At 44.0% G+C, this 23110-nt stretch overlaps 1 protein-coding gene across 1 annotated transcript in view; it reads right to left on the bottom strand.

Moving 5' to 3' along the window:
- Nucleotides 1–10145, bottom strand: part of POLE2 (DNA polymerase epsilon 2, accessory subunit) — a 48055-nt gene extending 37910 nt beyond the window's left edge. Inside the window, exon 1 of the mRNA XM_063440203.1 lies at nucleotides 10040–10145. Within this exon, the coding sequence (XP_063296273.1) occupies nucleotides 10040–10107 (68 nt within the window). The 5' untranslated portion in view covers nucleotides 10108–10145. The remainder of the gene's footprint in view (nucleotides 1–10039) is intronic.
- Between the last annotated feature and the right edge of the window lie 12965 nt (nucleotides 10146–23110).

Genomic DNA, 23110 nt, shown 5'->3' with positions numbered 1-23110 from the left:
CATTAGGACTACACGTCCCATCAGCCCCTGCAGATTGCGTTACGTCACTTCCGGTTGGCGCATGCGACCGGCCGGAAACAGGAAGAGTGCACACACTGGGATTACAAGACAGATGCCCTATATAAGGACGGAACTGCCATTCCCCACTATCTACACTTCTGAAGAAGCCCCTATTCGGGCGAAACGCGTAAAGTGGATCAAGAAGTCTGGACTTTGAATTTTGGACATTGTATTTTTATTGGAGATTTTATTTAAAAAGGTTTTTTATTTTATTTTACAATAAAGTTGCAGTTTGTTTCCAGCTTTTTGATCTACCTCTCATTCCTGTGCACCTTGGATCCTGCTTATATCCCTTGGTGGGGATTATACCACCACAAGCACTCACCACCAGTGCAAGTTTAGTGCTCTGGAAATTGTAAGTAGGGTATTTACCCCTTGTTTTTTATTCCAATATTTATACATAATACACTATTGGATTTTCTCCGTGTTTCTATTTTATACACGCCTGTGGAGCCTTGGATACCAGATACCACCACCATATCCTTAGACGGGGATTATACCGTCCAGGCGCTAATCAGCAGAGCTCTTAGCAGCTCTGTAAAGTGTGAGTTGGTCCTTCTACTGGTTCTTTATATTATAGCACTATTGTATTTTTTTCTACATTGGCATATTGCACTATTATTTCTATTTTTATCCTTTAAGGTTTATATTTACTACCTCAATACTGGGATTACTTGTATGTATGTACAATTTTGTTTATACTATTTTTTATCGTGTGGGGCGGTTTACCACTTTGTTTTCTGCACATATATTATACACTGTATATAGTATTACAGACTATCTAGTATTATACACTGTATATATTATTTATTACAGACTGTGTGTATGGTATTATACACTAGGGATCGACCGATTATCGGTTTTACCGATATAATCGGCCGATATTCGGTATTTTCGGCAATATCGGTATCGGCCAATAGGGATACCGATATTGCCGATAATACCTCCCAGGACCGCCAGGCTCATTACAAGCCCGGCGGTCCTGGGGGGGCGGCAGCAAGCGTTTACTCACCTCCCTGCAGCTCCTCCAGCTCCCCAGTGTAAATCTCGCGAGACCCGCGGCCAGCTCTGACGGCCGCAGGTCTCGCGAGATTTACACTGGGGAGCTGGAGGAGCTGCTGGGAGGTGAGTAAACGCTTGCTGCCCACCCCACTTCCCTCCCCTCCCCTCTCCCAGCTAAGCCAATGCCACTGGACCACCAGGGATTAACTTATCCCCCCTTCCCTGGCAAGGCAACAAGCAGGGAGGGGGGACAACAAAAATTTAATGATAATTAAATATATAAAAAAAATAAACATTTTATATAAAAATTTAAAAAACTTTTTTTAATAAAAAATGCCCCCTCACACACACACTATTATTATACACATACCAGTGGCGGATCCAGAGCCTGATCTCGGGAGGGGCACTTGTAGATTATTTAAAAAAAATAATCCTAGCACAATAACCACTACAGCTCAGTGTAGTAGTTATGGTGCCAGTAGTGCCAGGATCCCACCCCGGAGTAAGTAGTCATACCGTTTAAGAACAGTTTGACAACTTACCTGGGGTCTGCTGGGATATAGGGCATAGGAGAAGTGGTGTGTGTTAGGGGTGAAGTGTGTGTGAAAGGTGCAGTGTGTGTGTGAGCGGTGAAGTGAGTGTGAGTGCGTAAGGGTGGCAGTGTGTGTGTTAGGGGGCAGTGTGTGTATGGGGGGCACAGTATGTATGTGTGGGGCAGTGTGTGTATGGGGGGCACTGTATGTATGTGTGGGGCAGTGTGTGTATGGGGGGCACTGTGTGTATGGGGGGGTTGTGTGTGTGTGTGTTTGGGGCAATGTGTGTATGGGGGGGCAGCAGGGTGTGTAGGGCACTGTGTGTGTATAGGTGTGCAGTGTGTGCGGGGCAGTATGTGTGTGGGGCAGTGTGTATGGGGGCAGTGTGTGTATGGGGGCAGTGTGTGTATGGGGGCAGTGTGTGTATGGGGGCAGTGTGTGTATGGGGGCAGTGTGTGTAGTGTTTGTTTGTGGGGCAGTGTTTGTTTGTGGGGCAGTGTGTGTGTGGGGGCAGTGTGTATGTGGGGGCAGTGTTTGTGTGTGTGGGGCAGTGTTTGTGTGTGTGGGGCAGTGTTTGTGTGTGTATGGGGGCAGTGTTTGTGTGTGTATGGGGGCAGTGTTTGTGTGTGTATGGGGGCAGTGTTTGTGTGTGTATGGGGGCAGTGTTTGTGTGTGTATGGGGGCAGTGTTTGTGTGTGTATGGGGGCAGTGTTTGTGTGTGTATGGGGGCAGTGTTTGTGTGTATGGGGGCAGTGTTTGTGTGTATGGGGGCAGTGTTTGTGTGTATGGGGGCAGTGTTTGTGTGTATGGGGGCAGTGTTTGTGTGTATGGGGGCAGTGTTTGTGTGTATGGGGGCAGTGTTTGTGTGTATGGGGGCAGTGTTTGTGTGTATGGGGGCAGTGTTTGTGTGTATGGGGGCAGTGTTTGTGTGTATGGGGGCAGTGTTTGTGTGTATGGGGGCAGTGTTTGTGTGTATGGGGGCAGTGTTTGTGTGTATGGGGGCAGTGTTTGTGTGTATGGGGGCAGTGTTTGTGTGTATGGGGGCAGTGTTTGTGTGTATGGGGGCAGTGTTTGTGTGTATGGGGGCAGTGTTTGTGTGTATGGGGGCAGTGTTTGTGTGTATGGGGGCAGTGTTTGTGTGTATGGGGGCAGTGTTTGTGTGTATGGGGGCAGTGTTTGTGTGTATGGGGGCAGTGTTTGTGTGTATGGGGGCAGTGTTTGTGTGTATGGGGGCAGTGTTTGTGTGTATGGGGGCAGTGTTTGTGTGTATGGGGGCAGTGTTTGTGTGTATGGGGGCAGTGTTTGTGTGTATGGGGGCAGTGTTTGTGTGTATGGGGGCAGTGTTTGTGTGTATGGGGGCAGTGTTTGTGTGTATGGGGGCAGTGTTTGTGTGTATGGGGGCAGTGTTTGTGTGTATGGGGGCAGTGTTTGTGTGTATGGGGGCAGTGTTTGTGTGTATGGGGGCAGTGTTTGTGTGTATGGGGGCAGTGTTTGTGTGTATGGGGGCAGTGTTTGTGTGTATGGGGGCAGTGTTTGTGTGTATGGGGGCAGTGTTTGTGTGTATGGGGGCAGTGTTTGTGTGTATGGGGGCAGTGTTTGTGTGTATGGGGGCAGTGTTTGTGTGTATGGGGGCAGTGTTTGTGTGTATGGGGGCAGTGTTTGTGTGTATGGGGGCAGTGTTTGTGTGTATGGGGGCAGTGTTTGTGTGTATGGGGGCAGTGTTTGTGTGTATGGGGGCAGTGTTTGTGTGTATGGGGGCAGTGTTTGTGTGTATGGGGGCAGTGTTTGTGTGTATGGGGGCAGTGTTTGTGTGTATGGGGGCAGTGTTTGTGTGTATGGGGGCAGTGTTTGTGTGTATGGGGGCAGTGTTTGTGTGTATGGGGGCAGTGTTTGTGTGTATGGGGGCAGTGTTTGTGTGTATGGGGGCAGTGTTTGTGTGTATGGGGGCAGTGTTTGTGTGTATGGGGGCAGTGTTTGTGTGTATGGGGGCAGTGTTTGTGTGTATGGGGGCAGTGTTTGTGTGTATGGGGGCAGTGTTTGTGTGTATGGGGGCAGTGTTTGTGTGTATGGGGGCAGTGTTTGTGTGTATGGGGGCAGTGTTTGTGTGTATGGGGGCAGTGTTTGTGTGTATGGGGGCAGTGTTTGTGTGTATGGGGGCAGTGTTTGTGTGTATGGGGGCAGTGTTTGTGTGTATGGGGGCAGTGTTTGTGTGTATGGGGGCAGTGTTTGTGTGTATGGGGGCAGTGTTTGTGTGTATGGGGGCAGTGTTTGTGTGTATGGGGGCAGTGTTTGTGTGTATGGGGGCAGTGTTTGTGTGTATGGGGGCAGTGTTTGTGTGTATGGGGGCAGTGTTTGTGTGTATGGGGGCAGTGTTTGTGTGTATGGGGGCAGTGTTTGTGTGTATGGGGGCAGTGTTTGTGTGTATGGGGGCAGTGTTTGTGTGTATGGGGGCAGTGTTTGTGTGTATGGGGGCAGTGTTTGTGTGTATGGGGGCAGTGTTTGTGTGTATGGGGGCAGTGTTTGTGTGTATGGGGGCAGTGTTTGTGTGTATGGGGGCAGTGTTTGTGTGTATGGGGGCAGTGTTTGTGTGTATGGGGGCAGTGTTTGTGTGTATGGGGGCAGTGTTTGTGTGTATGGGGGCAGTGTTTGTGTGTATGGGGGCAGTGTTTGTGTGTATGGGGGCAGTGTTTGTGTGTATGGGGGCAGTGTTTGTGTGTGTGGGGGCAGTGTTTGTGTGTGTGGGGGCAGTGTTTGTGTGTGTGGGGGCAGTGTTTGTGTGTGTGGGGGCAGTGTTTGTGTGTGTGGGGGCAGTGTTTGTGTGTGTGGGGGCAGTGTTTGTGTGTGTGGGGGCAGTGTTTGTGTGTGTGGGGGCAGTGTTTGTGTGTGTGGGGGCAGTGTGTGTGTGTGTGGGGTCAGTGTGTGTAGTGTGTGTATGGGGTCAGTGTGTGTATGGGGTCAGTGTGTGTATGGGGTCAGTGTGTGTATGGGGTCAGTGTGTGTATGGGGTCAGTGTGTGTATGGGGTCAGTGTGTGTATGGGGTCAGTGTGTGTATGGGGTCAGTGTGTGTATGGGGTCAGTGTGTGTATGGGGTCAGTGTGTGTATGGGGTCAGTGTGTGTATGGGGTCAGTGTGTGTATGGGGTCAGTGTGTGTATGGGGTCAGTGTGTGTATGGGGTCAGTGTGTGTATGGGGTCAGTGTGTGTATGGGGTCAGTGTGTGTAGTGTGTGTATGGGGTCAGTGTGTGTATGGGGTCAGTGTGTGTAGTGTGTGTATGGGGTCAGTGTGTGTATGGGGTCAGTGTGTGTAGTGTGTGTAGTGTGTGTAGTGTGTGTATGGGGTCAGTGTGTGTATGGGGTCAGTGTGTGTATGGGGTCAGTGTGTGTATGGGGTCAGTGTGTGTATGGGGTCAGTGTGTGTATGGGGTCAGTGTGTGTATGGGGTCAGTGTGTGTATGGGGTCAGTGTGTGTATGGGGTCAGTGTGTGTATGGGGTCAGTGTGTGTATGGGGTCAGTGTGTGTATGGGGTCAGTGTGTGTAGTGTGTGTATGGGGTCAGTGTGTGTAGTGTGTGTATGGGGTCAGTGTGTATATGGGGTCAGTGTGTGTAGTGTGTGTATGGGGTCAGTGTGTGTAGTGTGTGTATGGGGTCAGTGTGTATATGGGGTCAGTGTGTGTAGTGTGTGTATGGGGTCAGTGTGTGTATGGGGTCAGTGTGTGTAGTGTGTGTATGGGGTCAGTGTGTGTATGGGGGCAGTGTATGTTGGGCAGTGTGTATGGGGGCAGTGTGTATGTGGGGCAGTGTGTATGGGGCCAGTGTGTATGGGGGGAGGGGAGGAGGGAAGGGAGGCTTTAAAAAAAAAAAAAAAAGTGTGTGTAGTGTGTGTATGGGGTCAGTGTGTGTATGGGGTCAGTGTGTGTAGTGTGTGTATGGGGTCAGTGTGTGTAGTGTGTGTATGGGGTCAGTGTGTGTATGGGGTCAGTGTGTGTATGGGGTCAGTGTGTGTATGGGGTCAGTGTGTGTAGTGTGTGTATGGGGTCAGTGTGTGTAGTGTGTGTATGGGGTCAGTGTGTGTAGTGTGTGTATGGGGTCAGTGTGTGTAGTGTGTGTATGGGGTCAGTGTGTGTAGTGTGTGTATGGGGTCAGTGTGTGTAGTGTGTGTATGGGGTCAGTGTGTGTAGTGTGTGTATGGGGTCAGTGTGTGTATGGGGTCAGTGTGTGTAGTGTGTGTATGGGGTCAGTGTGTGTAGTGTGTGTATGGGGTCAGTGTGTGTATGGGGTCAGTGTGTGTATGGGGTCAGTGTATGTTGGGCAGTGTGTATGGGGGCAGTGTGTATGTGGGGCAGTGTGTATGGGGCCAGTGTGTATGGGGCCAGTGTGTATGGGGCCAGTGTGTATGGGGCCAGTGTGTATGGGGGGAGGGGAGGAGGGAAGGGGGGCTTTTTAATTAAAAAAAAAAAAAAAAAAAAATGTATTTAATAAAATTAAATTAAAATGTATTTAATTAAATAATATATTATGTCCCCCCTCCCTTCTTACCTTTATTGAGGAGGAGGGGGGACATTTCTGGATCCCTGGTGGTCCCAGTGGGGAATCCCTGGTGGTCCAGTGGTTCCAGTGAACTCTAGCCCGCGCTCCAGGGCTAGAGTTCACTCTCGCGAGATTTGGAGCGTTGCCGTGGTAACCGCGGCAACGCTCCAAATCTCGCGAGAGGAGGACCCGGAGGAGCTGCTGGTAACAGCTCCCGGGTCCTCTCTCCCTCCCCTTCCGGTCGGCTGTCAGTAATGTGCCTGCGGACCGGGGAGGGAGATCACTGATCTCCCTCCCGGTCCGCAGGCACATTGCAGGGCTGGCGCTTGGGCAATTCCAGCCCTGCACTAGCCGGCAGGGGAGAATCTCGGGGGGGGGCAATTGCCCCGTTGCCCCCCCCCTGGATCCGCCAATGACACATACACTACACAAACACACTGTGTATATAATTCAGTGTGTTTGTATAGTGTGTGTATATATAATGCAGTGTGTTTGTATAGTGTGTGTATATATAATGCACACTACACAAACACACTGTATTATATATACACACACACACTATACAAACACACTGCATTATATACACACACACACACTATACAAACACACTGCATTATACACACACACACACACTATACAAACACACACTGCATTATATACACACACACACACACTATACAAACACACACTGCATTATATACACACACACTATACAAACACACACTGCATTATATACACACACTATACAAACACACACTGCATTATATACACACACACTATACAAACACACACTGCATTATATACACACACACACTATACAAACACACACTGCATTATATACACACACACTATACAAACACACACTGCATTATATACACACACACTATACAAACACACACTGCATTATATACACACACACTATACAAACACACACTGCATTATATACACACCCACTATACAAACACACACTGCATTATATACACACACACACTGCATTATATACACACACACACTGCATTATATACACACACACACTGCATTATATACACACACACTATACAAACACACACTGCATTATATACACACACTATACAAACACACACTGCATTATATACACACACACTATACAAACACACACTGCATTATATACACACACTATACAAACACACACTGCATTATATACACACACTATACAAACACACACTGCATTATATACACACACTATACAAACACACACTGCATTATATACACACACTATACAAACACACACTGCATTATATACACACACTATACAAACACACACTGCATTATATACACACACTATACAAACACACACTGCATTATATACACACACTATACAAACACACACTGCATTATATACACACACACACTATACAAACACACACAGCATTATATACACACACACTATACAAACACACACAGCATTATATACGCACACACTATACAAACACACACTGCATTATATACACACACACTATACAAACACACACTGCATTTTATACACACACACTATACAAACACACACTGCATTATATACACACACACACTATACAAACACACACTGCATTATATACACACACTATACAAACACACACTATACAAACACACACTATACAAACACACACTATACAAACACACACTGCATTATATACACACACACTGCACAAACACACACTGCATTATATACACACACTATACAAACACACTGCATTATATACACACACACTACATTATATACACTGCATTATATACACACACACTATACAAACACACTGCATTATATACACACACACACTATACAAACACACTGCATTATATACACACACACTATACAAACACACTGCATTATATACACACACACTATACAAACACACTGCATTATATACACACACACTATACAAACACACTGCATTATATACACACACACTATACAAACACACTGCATTATATACACACACACTATACAAACGCACTGCATTATATACACACACACACACTATACAAACACACTGCATTATATACACACACACTATACAAACACACTGCATTATATACACACACACACTATACAAACACACTGCATTATATACACACACACTATACAAACACACTGCATTATATACACACACACTATACAAACACACTGCATTATATACACACACACACTATACAAACACACTGCATTATATACACACACACACTATACAAACACACACACTATACAAACACACTGCATTATATACACACACACTATACAAACACACACACTATACAAACACACTGCATTATATACACACACACTATACAAACACACACACTATACAAACACACTGCATTATATACACACACACTATACAAACACACACTATACAAACACACACTATACAAACACACACACTATACAAACACACTGCATTATATACACACACACTATACAAACACACTGCATTATATACACACACACACTGCATCCACTACACACACACACTGCATCCACTACACACACACACTGCATCCACTACACACACACACTGCATCCACTACACACACACTGCATCCACTACACACACACTGCATCCACTACACACACACTGCATCCACTACACACACACTGCATCCACTACACACACATACACAGCTCCCCTGTCTAAACACACTGCATCCACTACACGTGGCATGTATATTTTGTGCATTTACCTTTAGAAATAGTTTTTATTTTCCAAAATGGTAAATGTACAGAATATCGGCAAATTATATCGGCTATCGGCCTGAAAGTTCACAGAATATCGGTATCGGTATCGGCTCTAAAAAATCAATATCGGTCGATCCCTATTATACACTGTATATAGTATTATTACAGACAGTGTATATGGTATTATTATACAATGTATATAGTATTATTACAGACAGTGTGTGTGTATATATATATATATATATATATATATATATATATACACACAGTAATATGTATTACAGAAAGTTTTTATATACAGTATAGTATTACAGATTGTATATAGTATTTTTACAGACTGTATATATATATATATATATATATATATATTATACACAGTATAGTATTACAGACTATATTTTATATTATACACAGTATATAGTATTATACACTGTATATAGTATTACAGACTGTGTGTGTATATATATATATATATTATATACAGTATAGTATTACAGACTGTGTGTATGTATATATATATATATATATATATATATATTATACACTGTATATAGTATTTATTATACAGACAGTTATACACTGTATATAGTATTACAGACAGTATATAGTTTTATTATACACTGTATATAGTATTATTATACACAGTATACTGTATATAGTATTACAGACAGTATATAGTTTTATTATACACTGTATATAGTATTATTATACACAGTACACAGACTGTATATAGTATTATTATACACAGTACACAGACTGTATATAGTATTATTATTATACACAGTATATAGTATTTATTATACAGACAGTTATTATACACTGTATATAGTATTATTATACACAGTACACAGACTGTATATAGTATTATTATTATACACAGTACACAGACTGTATATAGTATTATTATTATACACAGTATATAGTATTTATTATACAGACAGTTATTATACACTGTATATAGTATTATTATTATACACAGACTGTATATAGTATTATTATACACAGTACACAGACTGTATATAGTATTATTATACACAGTACACAGACTGTATATAGTATTATTATTATACACAGTATATAGTATTACAGACTGTCCCCCCCCCTGTGGCAGTGATTACTGAACACTGTCCATAACAGGAAGCCTGACACAGGTAACAGCCCTGTACATGCTGGTATGACTATGAGGTGACTCGGCTACTCACGCCCGCAGTACCAGGCCATGCATTTTGAAGGCAGAGGCCACTTTGCTCTTCAGCTTGCAGGCAGCCATTCTCCAAAGGTTCGCGCCAAGTCCCGGGGACAGCTGACACCGACGTCACTTCCGCCCAGCTTCTGGCACCTGAAGCAGAACGCTGGCACAGGCCTCCGCTCTGCGCATGCGCACCGACAAACAGCATCCTGTCTTGTGCATGTCTCTGGCAATAGAAAAGGCATTGCTCTACCAGTCTACCACACACTGTACAGGCCTCCGCTCTGCGCATGCGCACTGACAAACAGCATCCTGCCTTGCGCATGTCTCTGGTAATAGAAAAGGCATTGCTCTACCACACACTGTACAAGTTTTAATTTACTAGGCAATTAATAAATAAATGTCAATAATAATGTTAATATTAAAAAAAAAAAAAAAACATTTTTTAAATGGTGATTTGGTGTAGGCTTGAGATGTCAGCTGGTGTCTTTTGTTTATTATTCTCTCCCATTAAATTAAGGATAATTATAAAAATGTGGGTAATGTTTAGAACTAGGAAAAAAAATTAGGTGTCCATGAGCTCAAAAATAAATAAAAAATATAAATGGTGACTTGGTGCGTTTTAGTCATTATCCGCTGTAGGAATGACTTTTTGTCCACCGTATAGTTGCCGTGCAGGTACAGTACAGTAACTTTAAATAGGAATATTTATATAAATTGCAACCTAAATTGCAATTGTAGTAATTGTCTCTAGTAAAGAGGTACAGGGAGTGAAGCTGAAGTTGTAGGTGCCAAATTAAGACTGTTTGGCACCAAAATAGTAGGCCTGAAAGGTGATAGGAGGTTAGCAAGCAGTCGTGCATACCAGCTGTTTATGGATTTTCCTCCCAAAACCACTTCCACCACTGTTAGCTTCAATTGCCACCACTAGTTCAACTATTGGCGGTCCCACTGCGGCCATGACTCCTACTATATTTTATAGTTGCAGGGTAGTTTCATCGTAGTCCGAGAGGTCGACTCTTCCAAGTCCATATAAGCATCATAATAGGGCGTTAAGAAAGAGAGTGAGCAGGGTCATCCCCACCATAACCACTGCAAGCAGCGCAAATATTGACAGACTCTGGAGGAGTAGTAACTATTTCCATTGTGCCAAGTAGTCAGGGAGAAGAGAGTAACTGGCAACATGTTATTAGAGGTGTGCTACCTATCCATCATCTTAGAGCGGAGGAGGAATGATTGGCACCCTGCTGACCTACCAACCATCTATCAACTAGTTACCGCCTAATCAGAAACCTGATTGTCTTATTGCAATACAACCAAAACAAATCAACACATAAATAAAATTTGGTTTATTCGAATTGATCGTATAATTTTGACAAATTGGCTAAATATTTCCACTGTGTACATGTCTATTACCACCCTATATCACATTTGCCTTCCTGAAACGTATTGTATTGGATTGTTACTGTCTAACTGTACTGGTTTGTCACCATCTTTTTTTATGTCCTTTACTCTACCCTTCTTCTTATTACCTTGAAAGGGAGCTGGAGTTGAACCTCATCCCTTGACTCCAGTGGTTTGCTGCTGGGATCTCTCTTTACTATCTCGCATACCCGCCAACATTTCAAATGGACAAAGAGGGCCACTTTAATTTTAGGGGTGTGAGTGGGTGTGTCGCTGTTCAGAGAAATTTTCTGATTTGCTAATAACAATGTTTTTCAAATAAATTGTAATTCAGAACAAGAACAATGTATCTTATCTACACATGTTTATTGCAATTTAAAGAGACATATTACTGTGAATATTATTGCTGTGGAGTTCTGTTATACACTCAGACAAAGCAGCAATATGGGGTTTCTAAAAAAGAGGGACATTAGTATAGAAAACAGGGACAGAGGACTTTGGGTCTAAAATTGGGACTGTGCCCCCTAAATAGAGACACTTGGGAGGAATGCCAGCTCTCTGCAACTCTGTAATGAAGCCACGTCTGGGTTGACGTCCCATCCTGACTCCAGATTTGGTAAAGGACCCTAGGGAGCTAGGCTATCAGTACTGAGAGATGCCAGCAGCTCCCTTGCCACTCACTCTCTTGCCAGCAATGCAATGCAAGTGCAAGCGCTTTGCTTTTACTGGGGGCTGACCGCCTTCCCCCCATCGTGTCGGTACACTTCTGGGCACATCAGTGGTTATTTTTTGGCAAATATGGTGATGTGTAAATCATAGCATTAATGATGACGTGGTAAGGGGTGGAAAATATTTGCATGTGTATAAAATAAAGCAAGTAAAAGGTTATAAATTGTATGGAAGGTGACCCATTGTTGTTGGTGAGGATTGAAATATAAAAAACAAGGAGTAGATTATAGCAAGGGGATAAAATATGACACCAAGGAAGAAATAAGACATTACAACTCTTTACGTGGCATGGTCTCTTTATTTAAAATTAATCAAGTTAATATCCTGCCCCAAACCTTAATGCAACAGGCAGGAGCTGATATGGTAATGTTGATACATGCGATAACAGGGCTTTGGGGAGTTGTCCCAATGAACTATGTAATGTTGGCAGTAAATCCATAAACGATACTGGTAAATAATTAACAAAAAAAAGTGTATTCTTCTCTTTTCCTTGTATAACCACAACCTGTAATATTGTATTCAATCAATAAAATGTTTAATTTGATGTAAAATACCTATTTTTCGGGTAGTTTTGGAAGATTTACTTGCTAAAATTCACATCCCTTGGCTCTGAATTTTCAATGCAATCCATATATGTTTGTAATCACAGACTAGCCTGACATTGTAAATACCCTGAATGATACGAGTCATCCTCTCACTCTACTTGCAAATCTGTTTAATGCTTTACAGTTGCATAATTTTGCACGCTTAAGTCGTGATTGCATCAATTGCAAAAATTTACAAAAATGAAGAGCGTCACCTGGGCATATAAACTGGCATAACCAAATAACTACATAACCCAATTCATACACATTTCCAATCCTCTGTGTCCATATGTTGTGTTCAGGCAGGGCTGACAAGGTAAGACCACCATCTACAGAGAAAGAAAGACACCTCTAATGGGTATCGGTGGTGACTAAATATTATTTAGAGGAGATAGCTAAAGTCAGAACTCCAGGCAGAATCCAGGTTGGTCTGTAAATGTTCCAAGGGTCAATACAACTAACATACAGAGAATGGTGAATTAACAATACGGGTTAACAGAACAGGAATCAGGATCAATTAGGAAACTAGCCAAATATCTAACATAAGCTAAAATGATTATTATTAGCATTTATATATCGCCAATATATTCCGCAGTGCTTTACAATTATAGAATGGGAATATTTGACATCAAGTACTTGGCATACAAAAATTAACAGAGACAAGAGATGAAGAAGGCCCTGCTCAAACAAGCTTGCAATGTATTAATAAATATTCTGGAGAGATAAACTACAGATGTGTGGTGGAATCTCGGTAAAAATAAATTTAGTAGGCCGAGATTACCACGTGGCATGTGTACGTGCATATGCTGACGTATCGATCAGTTGGTTGCACGAGGCAAGATACGATCAGTAGTGTACGGAGCATGTGCAAGAATACAGGATATAGTATTCCCCTCCTCCATTGTGCTGGACAAGCCATGCGGTCAAACAGGAAGTTAATTCTTATTTGTGTTGATTGGTTAAGAGAATGTGCGGGTGGAGCTTAATATGGGAGGAGTTATATGCCTATATAAGGAGCCTGCACTATTGTCCGGGGCTCAGAATTTGCTGTATTTTGGTGACGCTAGTCCCTCTGAGTCCCGATCGGTGATCCAATAAAGAATCTCTTCCTTCCTGAAGAAACCTGTGTCCATCTCTCTGTGCTTGGCTTCCGTCAGTTTCTCCGGTATCATTTGGTGCATTGGCCGGGAAACTCATCGTTCAACGGTAGCTGAGAGGCAGAGGCGTGAGACGGTCTATCTTTGCCCACGTTCTCTACGGCTGCACCCCTGAACTTCTGCGTGGACCTCCCTTCGTCTCGGCGCCACTGGTCTGTTGTCCAGGAGATCATCGGCCTCTACGTGAGAAGTGCTGGGGTGTCCCCGTCGATGAGTGTGAACTCAGGTTCAGGAACGAGGAGGTAAGACAACTGCTGTTTTAGACGGCAGGACCCACTAGGGGTATACCGATTGTGCGGTAGGCCCAAAGGGGTTTTGAATCTGTGTATCTGCCCCCTCTGTCGGAGGGAAGGAGCGAAGGCGCACCGCTCGATCGAACGCTCTTTAGTCAGACCGTTTGATTTGGTTAGTCAGGCGGGGTCCTGGTGTAAATAGCCCTAGCCGGACACCGGTGTCTTGTCTAGACTAGCGTTCTAGGGTGTATATTACGTTCGCTAGGTCGGAGGGACCGGGAGACTAAGCGGCGCCTGTGTAAATTCGGTTCGCTAGTTCTCATCCTATCTGGGCTAAGTGGGAAGGCGTGTAAATTTGGAACCCACTAGACTTTTGATAGTGCGACTAAGAGGCGCCTGTGTAAATTCGGTTCTCTAGCTCGCTATATATGTGGTGATTGGGCAGTGTGGCTAACCAAAACGGGTGTATATAGTTTTAGGTAGTCCATTCAAGGTACTGGCCAATAGTTTAGTTGGGAATTGTAAATGTGTTAACGATTGTTTTAGTAAAGTGTATATCTTGTTAGATAGCGCGAGCTCAGCCGTCTAGCGAGAGTGTTAATAGTGTGTTGCTGTATTATAGTGCACGGTACCATAACCCTGTATATTTACTGACACTGTATATAAGTACTAATCATTGTCGTCCATTGCATGTTTAACACCATAACCACTAATAATTGTATTGTGACCTTAACTTGTGCTTTGACCTATGCTAACCGTACTGTAACCGCTATTTGTAAAAGACGATGTTACTGGGGTGTGTTATAGACGGGTAATTCGTATATAGAGAATTATAGCGTGGGTGACTGTATAGTTACGCCAAAGGGCATAATATTGATTATATAGTGACTGGTGTAACAGCTGTGTGTGTACGGGAATTCCCTGAGTGTTTATTGTTATTGTGTACGTTTCACTTGGTAACCGTACCACGTGGTGCTGTTGCCAGAGGAAACGGGTGTGACTGTTGAATAGTACGCGTGTATAGTATTCGTTGTCGACGACGTTCCATTGTTAAGTATGGGTGCGTCGCAGTCAACGATTCCGGATCCCTTAGGTTGTATGGTGAAGAATTTTAAAAAGGGATTCAAAACTTGTGATTTTGGGGTTAAAATGTCTCCTGTACGTTTGGTCACTTTGTGTACTAGGGAGTGGCCTACTTTGGTTGCGGCATGGCCGCCACGTGGCAGTTTGGATCTAACTCTGGTACAGCGCTTACACGTGGCTGTATCAGGTAGGCCTGAACTTTACGGCCAGTTTCCTTATATTGACTGTTGGAGACAGGCCGTAAATGACTCGCCAAAATGGCTCCAGACATGCCACGAGGAGCAGTGTCGCCTCATGGTAGCTAGGACTTGTTCGTCCACTAGGACTGGTGTTAGGCCCATTTTGGACACGCCCCCTGAGTCCGAGATCCCTTTGCCGCCCCCTTACTTTCCGTTAAGAGGAAGTGACGCAAACGCAGGAAGTCCTGCAGCCCTCCCCTCATTACCCCCATCCACTTCCGCTTCCTCCTCCAGTACAGGATCCACCCCCCCTCGTACTAAATCTCCCCTTCCGGAACCAGAACCCACCCCCATTAGAAACGAATATCCTGATTTGGCGCCACTTCAGACTTCCGGTCAAGCTTCATCTAGCTCGGCTCGAAGTGTTTTATTTACGACCTTTTCCCAAAACCAACCTCCCACATCCCCATACCCTATCTCTCCCCGACCGGAACCCATGACTGACGCCTCTCTACGTAGCCCCATCCAAACCCGACAGTTGACTGGTGCCCAACAATTAAAGCACTATCAGATGCCTCTTCGTCTGAATCCCGGGTCAGCTTATATCGATGCCGCAGGTCAAATGGCACACGCTGACCCAGTCTTCGTATATGTCCCATTTACCACAACCGATCTTTTAAACTGGAAGACCCATAATTCCTCGTATACTGAGAAACCACAAGCCATGACTGATCTGTTCACCTCAATAGTACAGACGCATAATCCGACATGGGCTGATTGCCAGCAGTTACTAATGACTTTATTTAACAATGAGGAAAGGACAAGAATAAATCAAGCAGCCATAAAAGCACTAGAGGATAGAGCCCGTGTTTTGAACCAAGCTAATCCAGCAGCATGGGCCGCAACACATTATCCCAACACTGATCCCGATTGGAACGTAAATGGTGCTGATATGGTTCAACTCAGAGCCTATAGAGACGCTATAATTGCTGGCATGAAAGCAGGAGGAAAGAAAGCCATTAACATGTCGAAGACAGTTGAGGTGATCCAGAAAAGCGATGAAGCGCCCAGTGTCTTTTATGACCGATTATTGGAGGCATACCGCTTGTATACCCCCTTTAATCCGGAAGACGCAGACAATTCCCGAATGGTTAACTCCGCCTTTGTCAGCCAAGCATACGGAGATATTAAGCGCAAGCTACAAAAGTTAGAAGGGTTTGCAGGTATGTCCATCACCCAACTAATGGAGGTAGCAAATAAGGTCTATATGAACAGGGATACAGAAAGTAAGAAAGAGGAAGAGCGCAAGATGCGTAAAAAGGCTGATATGCTAGCGGTAGCGATCGCAGGCGTAGATAAACGGGGCCCAGATAGAGGCAATAATAGATGGAGTAGGGAGCCTTTGAGTAGGGATCAATGCGCGTATTGCAAGGAAGAAGGGCATTGGAGGAACGAATGTCCGCAAAGAGAGCAGTACGAGAGAGACCAACCCAGGGCAGGCTACGGAAACTTTAGAGGCAGAGCGAGAGGTAGAGGAGGCCCCGGAGGGAGTAATGGTTATAGAGGGAGTAATGGGAACAGAGGAAGTGTTAGGGAAGACAGGTATATTCCAGCAGCGCAAAGGTCCCGCGATAGAGAAGGTAGGGACTTTGTAGGATTGGCTGACACGGTCATGGAGGACTATTGATACCGACCGGGCTCCATCCCCCTTGGTCGAGCGGAGCCTATGGTCGATGTATCAATAGGGGGAAAAAGGAGTGCGTTCATGATCGACACTGGTGCTGAACATTCAGTGGTGACTAATCTAGTTGCTCCTCCATCTGGAAGGACTATTACTGTGATAGGAGCAACTGGAAGAAGTGCTGAAAAACCGGTTCTTAAAAGTCGACTCTGTACATTGGGAGGCCACGTAGTAAAACACCAATTCCTTTATATGCCTGAATGTCCAGTCCAATTGCTGGGACGTGATATGCTATCAAAATTACAAGCGCAGATTACGTTCCTACCAAATGGAACAACATCCTTAAAGTTTAATGGACCTTCAGGTATTATGACTTTATCCGTACCAAAGGAAGAAGAGTGGCGACTTTATACAGTGTTGACTAGCCAAAACCCTAGGAGTGATGAGACATTGTTTAACATACCAGGAGTTTGGGCAGAGAACAACCCACCAGGACTGGCCCGCAATATTCCACCTATAAAAATTGAACTGAAACTTGGGGTTTATCCAGTAAGCCTAAGACAATACCACATCCCACAGAAGGCTAAGAAGAACATCCAATCCTATCTGGATAAGTTCATACGGTATGGTATCCTAAAATTCTGTACTTCCCCCTGGAACACCCCATTGCTGCCTGTTCAAAAGCCCGGTACAGATGAGTATCGACCTGTGCAGGACTTGAGAGCAGTCAATGATGCGGTTGTTAGTATACATCCAGTTGTACCCAATCCATATAACCTGCTTGCTTTAATTCCGGGCGGGGCTACTTACTTCACAGTCTTAGATCTCAAAGATGCCTTCTTTTGCCTCCGAATTGCCGCAGAAAGTCAATGTATTTTCGCTTTCCAATGGGAGAACGCTGTAACGGGCTCAAAACGCCAAATGACTTGGACAAGACTGCCCCAAGGGTTTAAAAATTCACCTACCCTATTTGGTTCAGCTCTAAGTCAAGATCTACTGGATTTCGAGTCTATCCCAGGAGAATGTGTATTGTTACAATATGTAGATGACTTGTTGATAGCAGCAGTTACAAAAGAAAAATGTCAGCAAGCAACGCACGATCTACTACATATTCTCTGGAAGGCAGGATACAAGGTGTCCAGGAAGAAGGCTCAGTTGTGTTTGCCAACTGTCAAGTATCTGGGATTCCATATCTCTGAAGGTCAAAGGATTATGGGGCCAGAGAGAAAAGAAGCTGTCTGCCAAATACCAATACCCAAGAATAGAAGACAAGTGCGAGAATTCTTGGGGGCAGCAGGCTTCTGTAGGATATGGATTCCCAGCTATGCGATACTGGCAAAACCTCTGTACGCAGCCATCAAAGGTACAGAGCACGACCCCTTCTTATGGACCCAAGAACAGCAAACGGCATTTGAAGATGTGAAGAAGGCTTTGATGAGTGCCCCAGCATTAGGTCTACCTGATCACACACGACCATTCTACTTATATGTACATGAGCAAAGAAGAATGGCTGTGGGAGTATTGACACAGTACTTGGGATCATGGCAAAGACCCGTTGCCTACATGTCTAAGCAACTGGATGCAGTGGCCAGCGGACTTCCACCTTGTCTAAGAGCCGTAGCTGCAGCCGCCCTGCTAGTAGCTGAAGCCGATAAACTCACTCTGGGTCAAGAACTTTATGTACGAGTCCCACATGCAGTACAGACGTTGTTGGATTACAAAGGAAATCATTGGTTTAGTAACAGCCGTATGACCAAGTATCAAGCAATGTTGTGTGAAAACCCAAGAGTGCATTTAGAGACTGCAAACACCTTAAATCCAGCTACCCTTTTGCCACAACCTACTGAAAGTCAACATGATTGTTTGGAAGTAATAGATGAAGTATTTTCAAGTAGACCAGATCTTCGTGATTTTCCCATCCAGAACCCCGATGTTCAATATTATACCGACGGCAGTAGTTATGTGAAAGAAGGGATCCGCTATGCAGGATATGCAGTAACAACAATAGACAAGGTGATAGAAGCTCGGCCACTGGCGAAAGGAACATCAGCACAAAAGGCAGAATTAATAGCACTAACACGAGCGTTACAATTGGCTGAAGGTTTAAGAGTGAATATCTATACGGACTCTAAGTATGCGTTTTTAACCACTCATGCCCACGGAGCTTTGTATAAAGAAAGAGGACTACTGAATTCAGAAGGCAAAGAAATCAAATACGCAGCCGAAATCCTACAACTATTGGAAGCAGTGTGGGAGCCGAAAGAAGTCGGTATCATACATTGTCGAGCGCATCTGAGAGGAGATGGTGATGTAACCAAGGGAAATCGGATGGCAGATAGTGCAGCTAAGCGTGCTGCTGAATCAGGAAGACAGGAGTATGTGGGGCATATAGCTGCTCTTATACCAACTCCACTGTCCCAATGGACTCCAGTTTATACAGCTCAAGAAGAGGAGTGGTTAAAGACTGAACCGGGAAAGTATTTGGAGAACAAGTGGTATCAGCTAGAAGATGGAAGAATAGTTATACCAGCATCACTAGCGGTAGAAATTGTCCAAAATTATCACAACGGGACACATTCTGGGAGAGACAGTACTGAAGAATCTCTCAGGAAACATTTCTACATACCAAGATTGTCCAACTTGACTCAGGCCATTGTACGCAGATGTGTAACGTGTGCTAAGAATAATGCAAGACAAGGACCAGTAAAGCCACCAGGAGTCCAGTTTATGGGGGGACTCCCCATGTCCGATCTACAAATAGACTTTACAGTGATGCCTAAATCGGGTGGACATCGTTACCTGTTGGTAATTGTGTGCACCTATTCAGGCTGGGTAGAAGCATGTCCTACTCGTACAGAGAAAGCAGGAGAAGTTGTAAGATTCCTGCTACGAGAAATAATACCCCGATATGGACTACCCTGTTCTATAGGATCGGACAATGGTCCAGCTTTTGTTCACCAGTGCCTACAACAACTGACTCATATGCTTGGTATAAAGTGGAGGCTTCATACTGCATATAGACCCCAGAGTTCTGGTAAGGTAGAGAGAATGAATAGAACTATTAAGAACCAGTTGGCTAAAATGTGTCAGGAAACCCAACTTAAGTGGAACGTTCTCTTACCCATAGCTCTATTGCGAATCCGCAGTACCCCTACCAGAAGGATGGGCCTCTCTCCTTTTGAAATCATGTATGGGCGACCACCTCCCGTACTTGGTAACTTAAGGGGGGATTTGAGTCAGTTGGGAGAAGGAATTACCCGGCAGCAGGTTGTAGAGTTGGGTAAGACTATGGAGGAGGTACAGAAATGGGTACAAGATAGATTACCTGTGAATATTTATCCCCCTGTTCATAGTTATCATCCAGGAGATCAAGTGTGGATTAAAGAGTGGAATAATGTACCGTTAGGGCCCAAGTGGAGAGGTCCTTATGTTGTTCTTTTGTCTACCCCTACAGCGATAAAAGTAGCCGAAGTAACTCCGTGGATACATCACTCCAGGGTTAAACCAGCAGCAGTCGATTCTTGGCAAGTTACAGCAGATCCAGAGAATCCCTGCAAGATCCGGTTGAAACGCACTACTCAGTCGGAGTAACGAGGAATTATTGTGGATTACAAATTTTATTGTTACAGGTGTGAGTGAGAAGGCCATAATAAAGCCTGTCCGCTTACCAACACATAGTGTATAAGCCAGGAAAGTCTCGAAGGGACACCTGTGAAGACGAGCAGAACTCCATTCCCTGCAGCCCTCACATCCTGGAAGCTGAGGTTCCATCGCACGGACGAAGACTGAGGATGACGGCGAAAGATGTGCTTTTGATTGTGTTTATTTATATGTGTTTTTATATTCAGGAAGGTAGAGGTACCAACACTCCTAGCTGTGAGGTATGCATTAAGACTACGAGAACAGGTAACCATATTTCCCAAACCCTAATTTGGCATTCACAATACGAGTGTAAAGGAGATGTATCGAGATGTAGATACTTAAATATAGACTATAGTGTGTGCCATTTAGGAGTAGGAGAACCTAAGTGCTTCAGTCCAGAGTATCAACCTCGTACAATCTGGTTGACTCTCAGGAATGGAGATCCTCAGGGGACCCTAATTAATAAGACGGTGTTAGAATCCGTATATTCTTCGGGTGTTCTGTTATTTGATGCATGTAAGGCGATATCAAGTGGTAGAAAACCGTGGAATGTATGTGGGGATCTTAGATGGGAGAGGACGTATGGGTCTAATGATAAATATATTTGTCCCAGTAGTAAAAATAAATATGTAAGTCCTAGATGCCCAAATAAAGACTATAACTTTTGCCCATATTGGTCTTGTGTGGGGTGGGCGACTTGGGGACAGACAGTAGATAAAGACATGATAGTGACTAAGTTGCCGACTAGCCCTTATTGTAAGTCTATGGAATGCAACCCAGTCCATATACTTATTAATAACCCCGACAAGTTCCTAGATAAGTATGGAAATTTATTTGGGTTTCAGATATACGGGACGGGTTTAGATCCTGGGACATTATTGTTTATAGGAATAGAGACTGATACGGTATCCTCCCAGACTCATCAAGTATACCATTCCTTTTATGAAGAGATGAGTATAGATAATAAGATCCCCCATAACGCTAAAAACCTGTTCATTGATCTAGCTGAAAGTATTGCCGGTAGTCTTAATGTTACCAACTGCTATGTGTGTGGAGGTACTAACATGGGAGACCAATGGCCTTGGGAAGCAAAGGAGGTAATGTCCGGTTCTGAGGCAGTTGACCAACTAATATCTACACAAGCCGATTATCATTTGAGTGTTAGAGGTAAATCTGAGTGGAGATTAAAGACCTCCATCATAGGTTATGTTTGCATAGCAAGGAAAGGAATAATGTATAATACTTCTGTAGGAGAATTAACTTGTCTAGGGCAAAAAGCTTATGATGATGATACTAAAAATACAACTTGGTGGTCGGCTTCAAATGTCTCAGAACCATCTAACCCGTTTGCCAGATATGCCAGTTTAAAGGATGTGTGGTTTGATTTATCCATCACATCTACCTGGAGAGCCCCAGCAAATTTGTACTGGATCTGTGGTAAGAAAGCCTATTCGGAGTTGCCACAGGACTGGGAAGGGGCATGTGTGTTGGGTATGCTCAAACCATCCTTCTTCTTGTTACCGATTGAAACAGGTGAGACTTTAGGTGTTAAAGTGTATGATGTGAATCATAGGAAGAAAAGGGGACCCTTAGAGATAGGCACCTGGGAAGATAATGAATGGCCTCCCCAGCGTATCATAGATTATTATGGGCCAGCCACGTGGGCAGAAGATGGTACCTTTGGTTATAGAACCCCTATTTATATGCTCAACCGCATTATAAGATTACAGGCGGTGGTTGAGATTATCACTAATGAAACATCACAAGCGCTCAATCTCCTAGTGAAACATAATACCAGGATGAGGACAGCAGTATACCAGAATAGATTAGCCTTGGATTACCTTTTGGCAGTAGAGGGAGGTGTATGTGGGAAGTTTAACCTAAGCAATTGCTGTCTTCAAATAGATGATGAAGGGCAAGCAATAGCTGAGCTTACTAGCCATATGGTTAAACTAGCGCATGTGCCTACTCAGGTATGGAAAGGGTACAATCCAAGTAGCTGGTTTGGTAGCTGGTATGAGTGGTTTGGAGGGCTTAAGGCAGTGGTAGGTGGAGTCCTACTGATTTTACTGTTGTGTCTACTCCTACCGTGTCTTATACCCTTAGTAGTTAGGTCTGTGCAAAGCCTGATAGGAAGTATAGCAGAGAGGAAGGCTGCTGCACAGATAATGGCGATATATAAGTATAAGGCTCTAGATCAAGGAGAACCAATGCAGGAAGATGAGTGTTAAAATATTCACATCATAAGATAAGTCTGGTCTGGTTCAAGGTAACTTGCGGTGTAAGCAAAACTAAGGTTATGTGATGCCTCAAGTAATTGTAAAATATCAAGAGGCATCAAAGGGGGGAATGTGGTGGAATCTCGGTAAAAATAAATTTAGTAGGCCGAGAT

The sequence above is a fragment of the Pelobates fuscus genome, chromosome 13, assembly GCF_036172605.1.
Source record: "Pelobates fuscus isolate aPelFus1 chromosome 13, aPelFus1.pri, whole genome shotgun sequence".
NCBI classification, from domain to species: domain Eukaryota; kingdom Metazoa; phylum Chordata; class Amphibia; order Anura; family Pelobatidae; genus Pelobates; species Pelobates fuscus.
The sequence above is the reverse complement of the archived record's forward strand: the minus strand, read 5'-3'. Positions and strand labels throughout refer to the sequence as shown.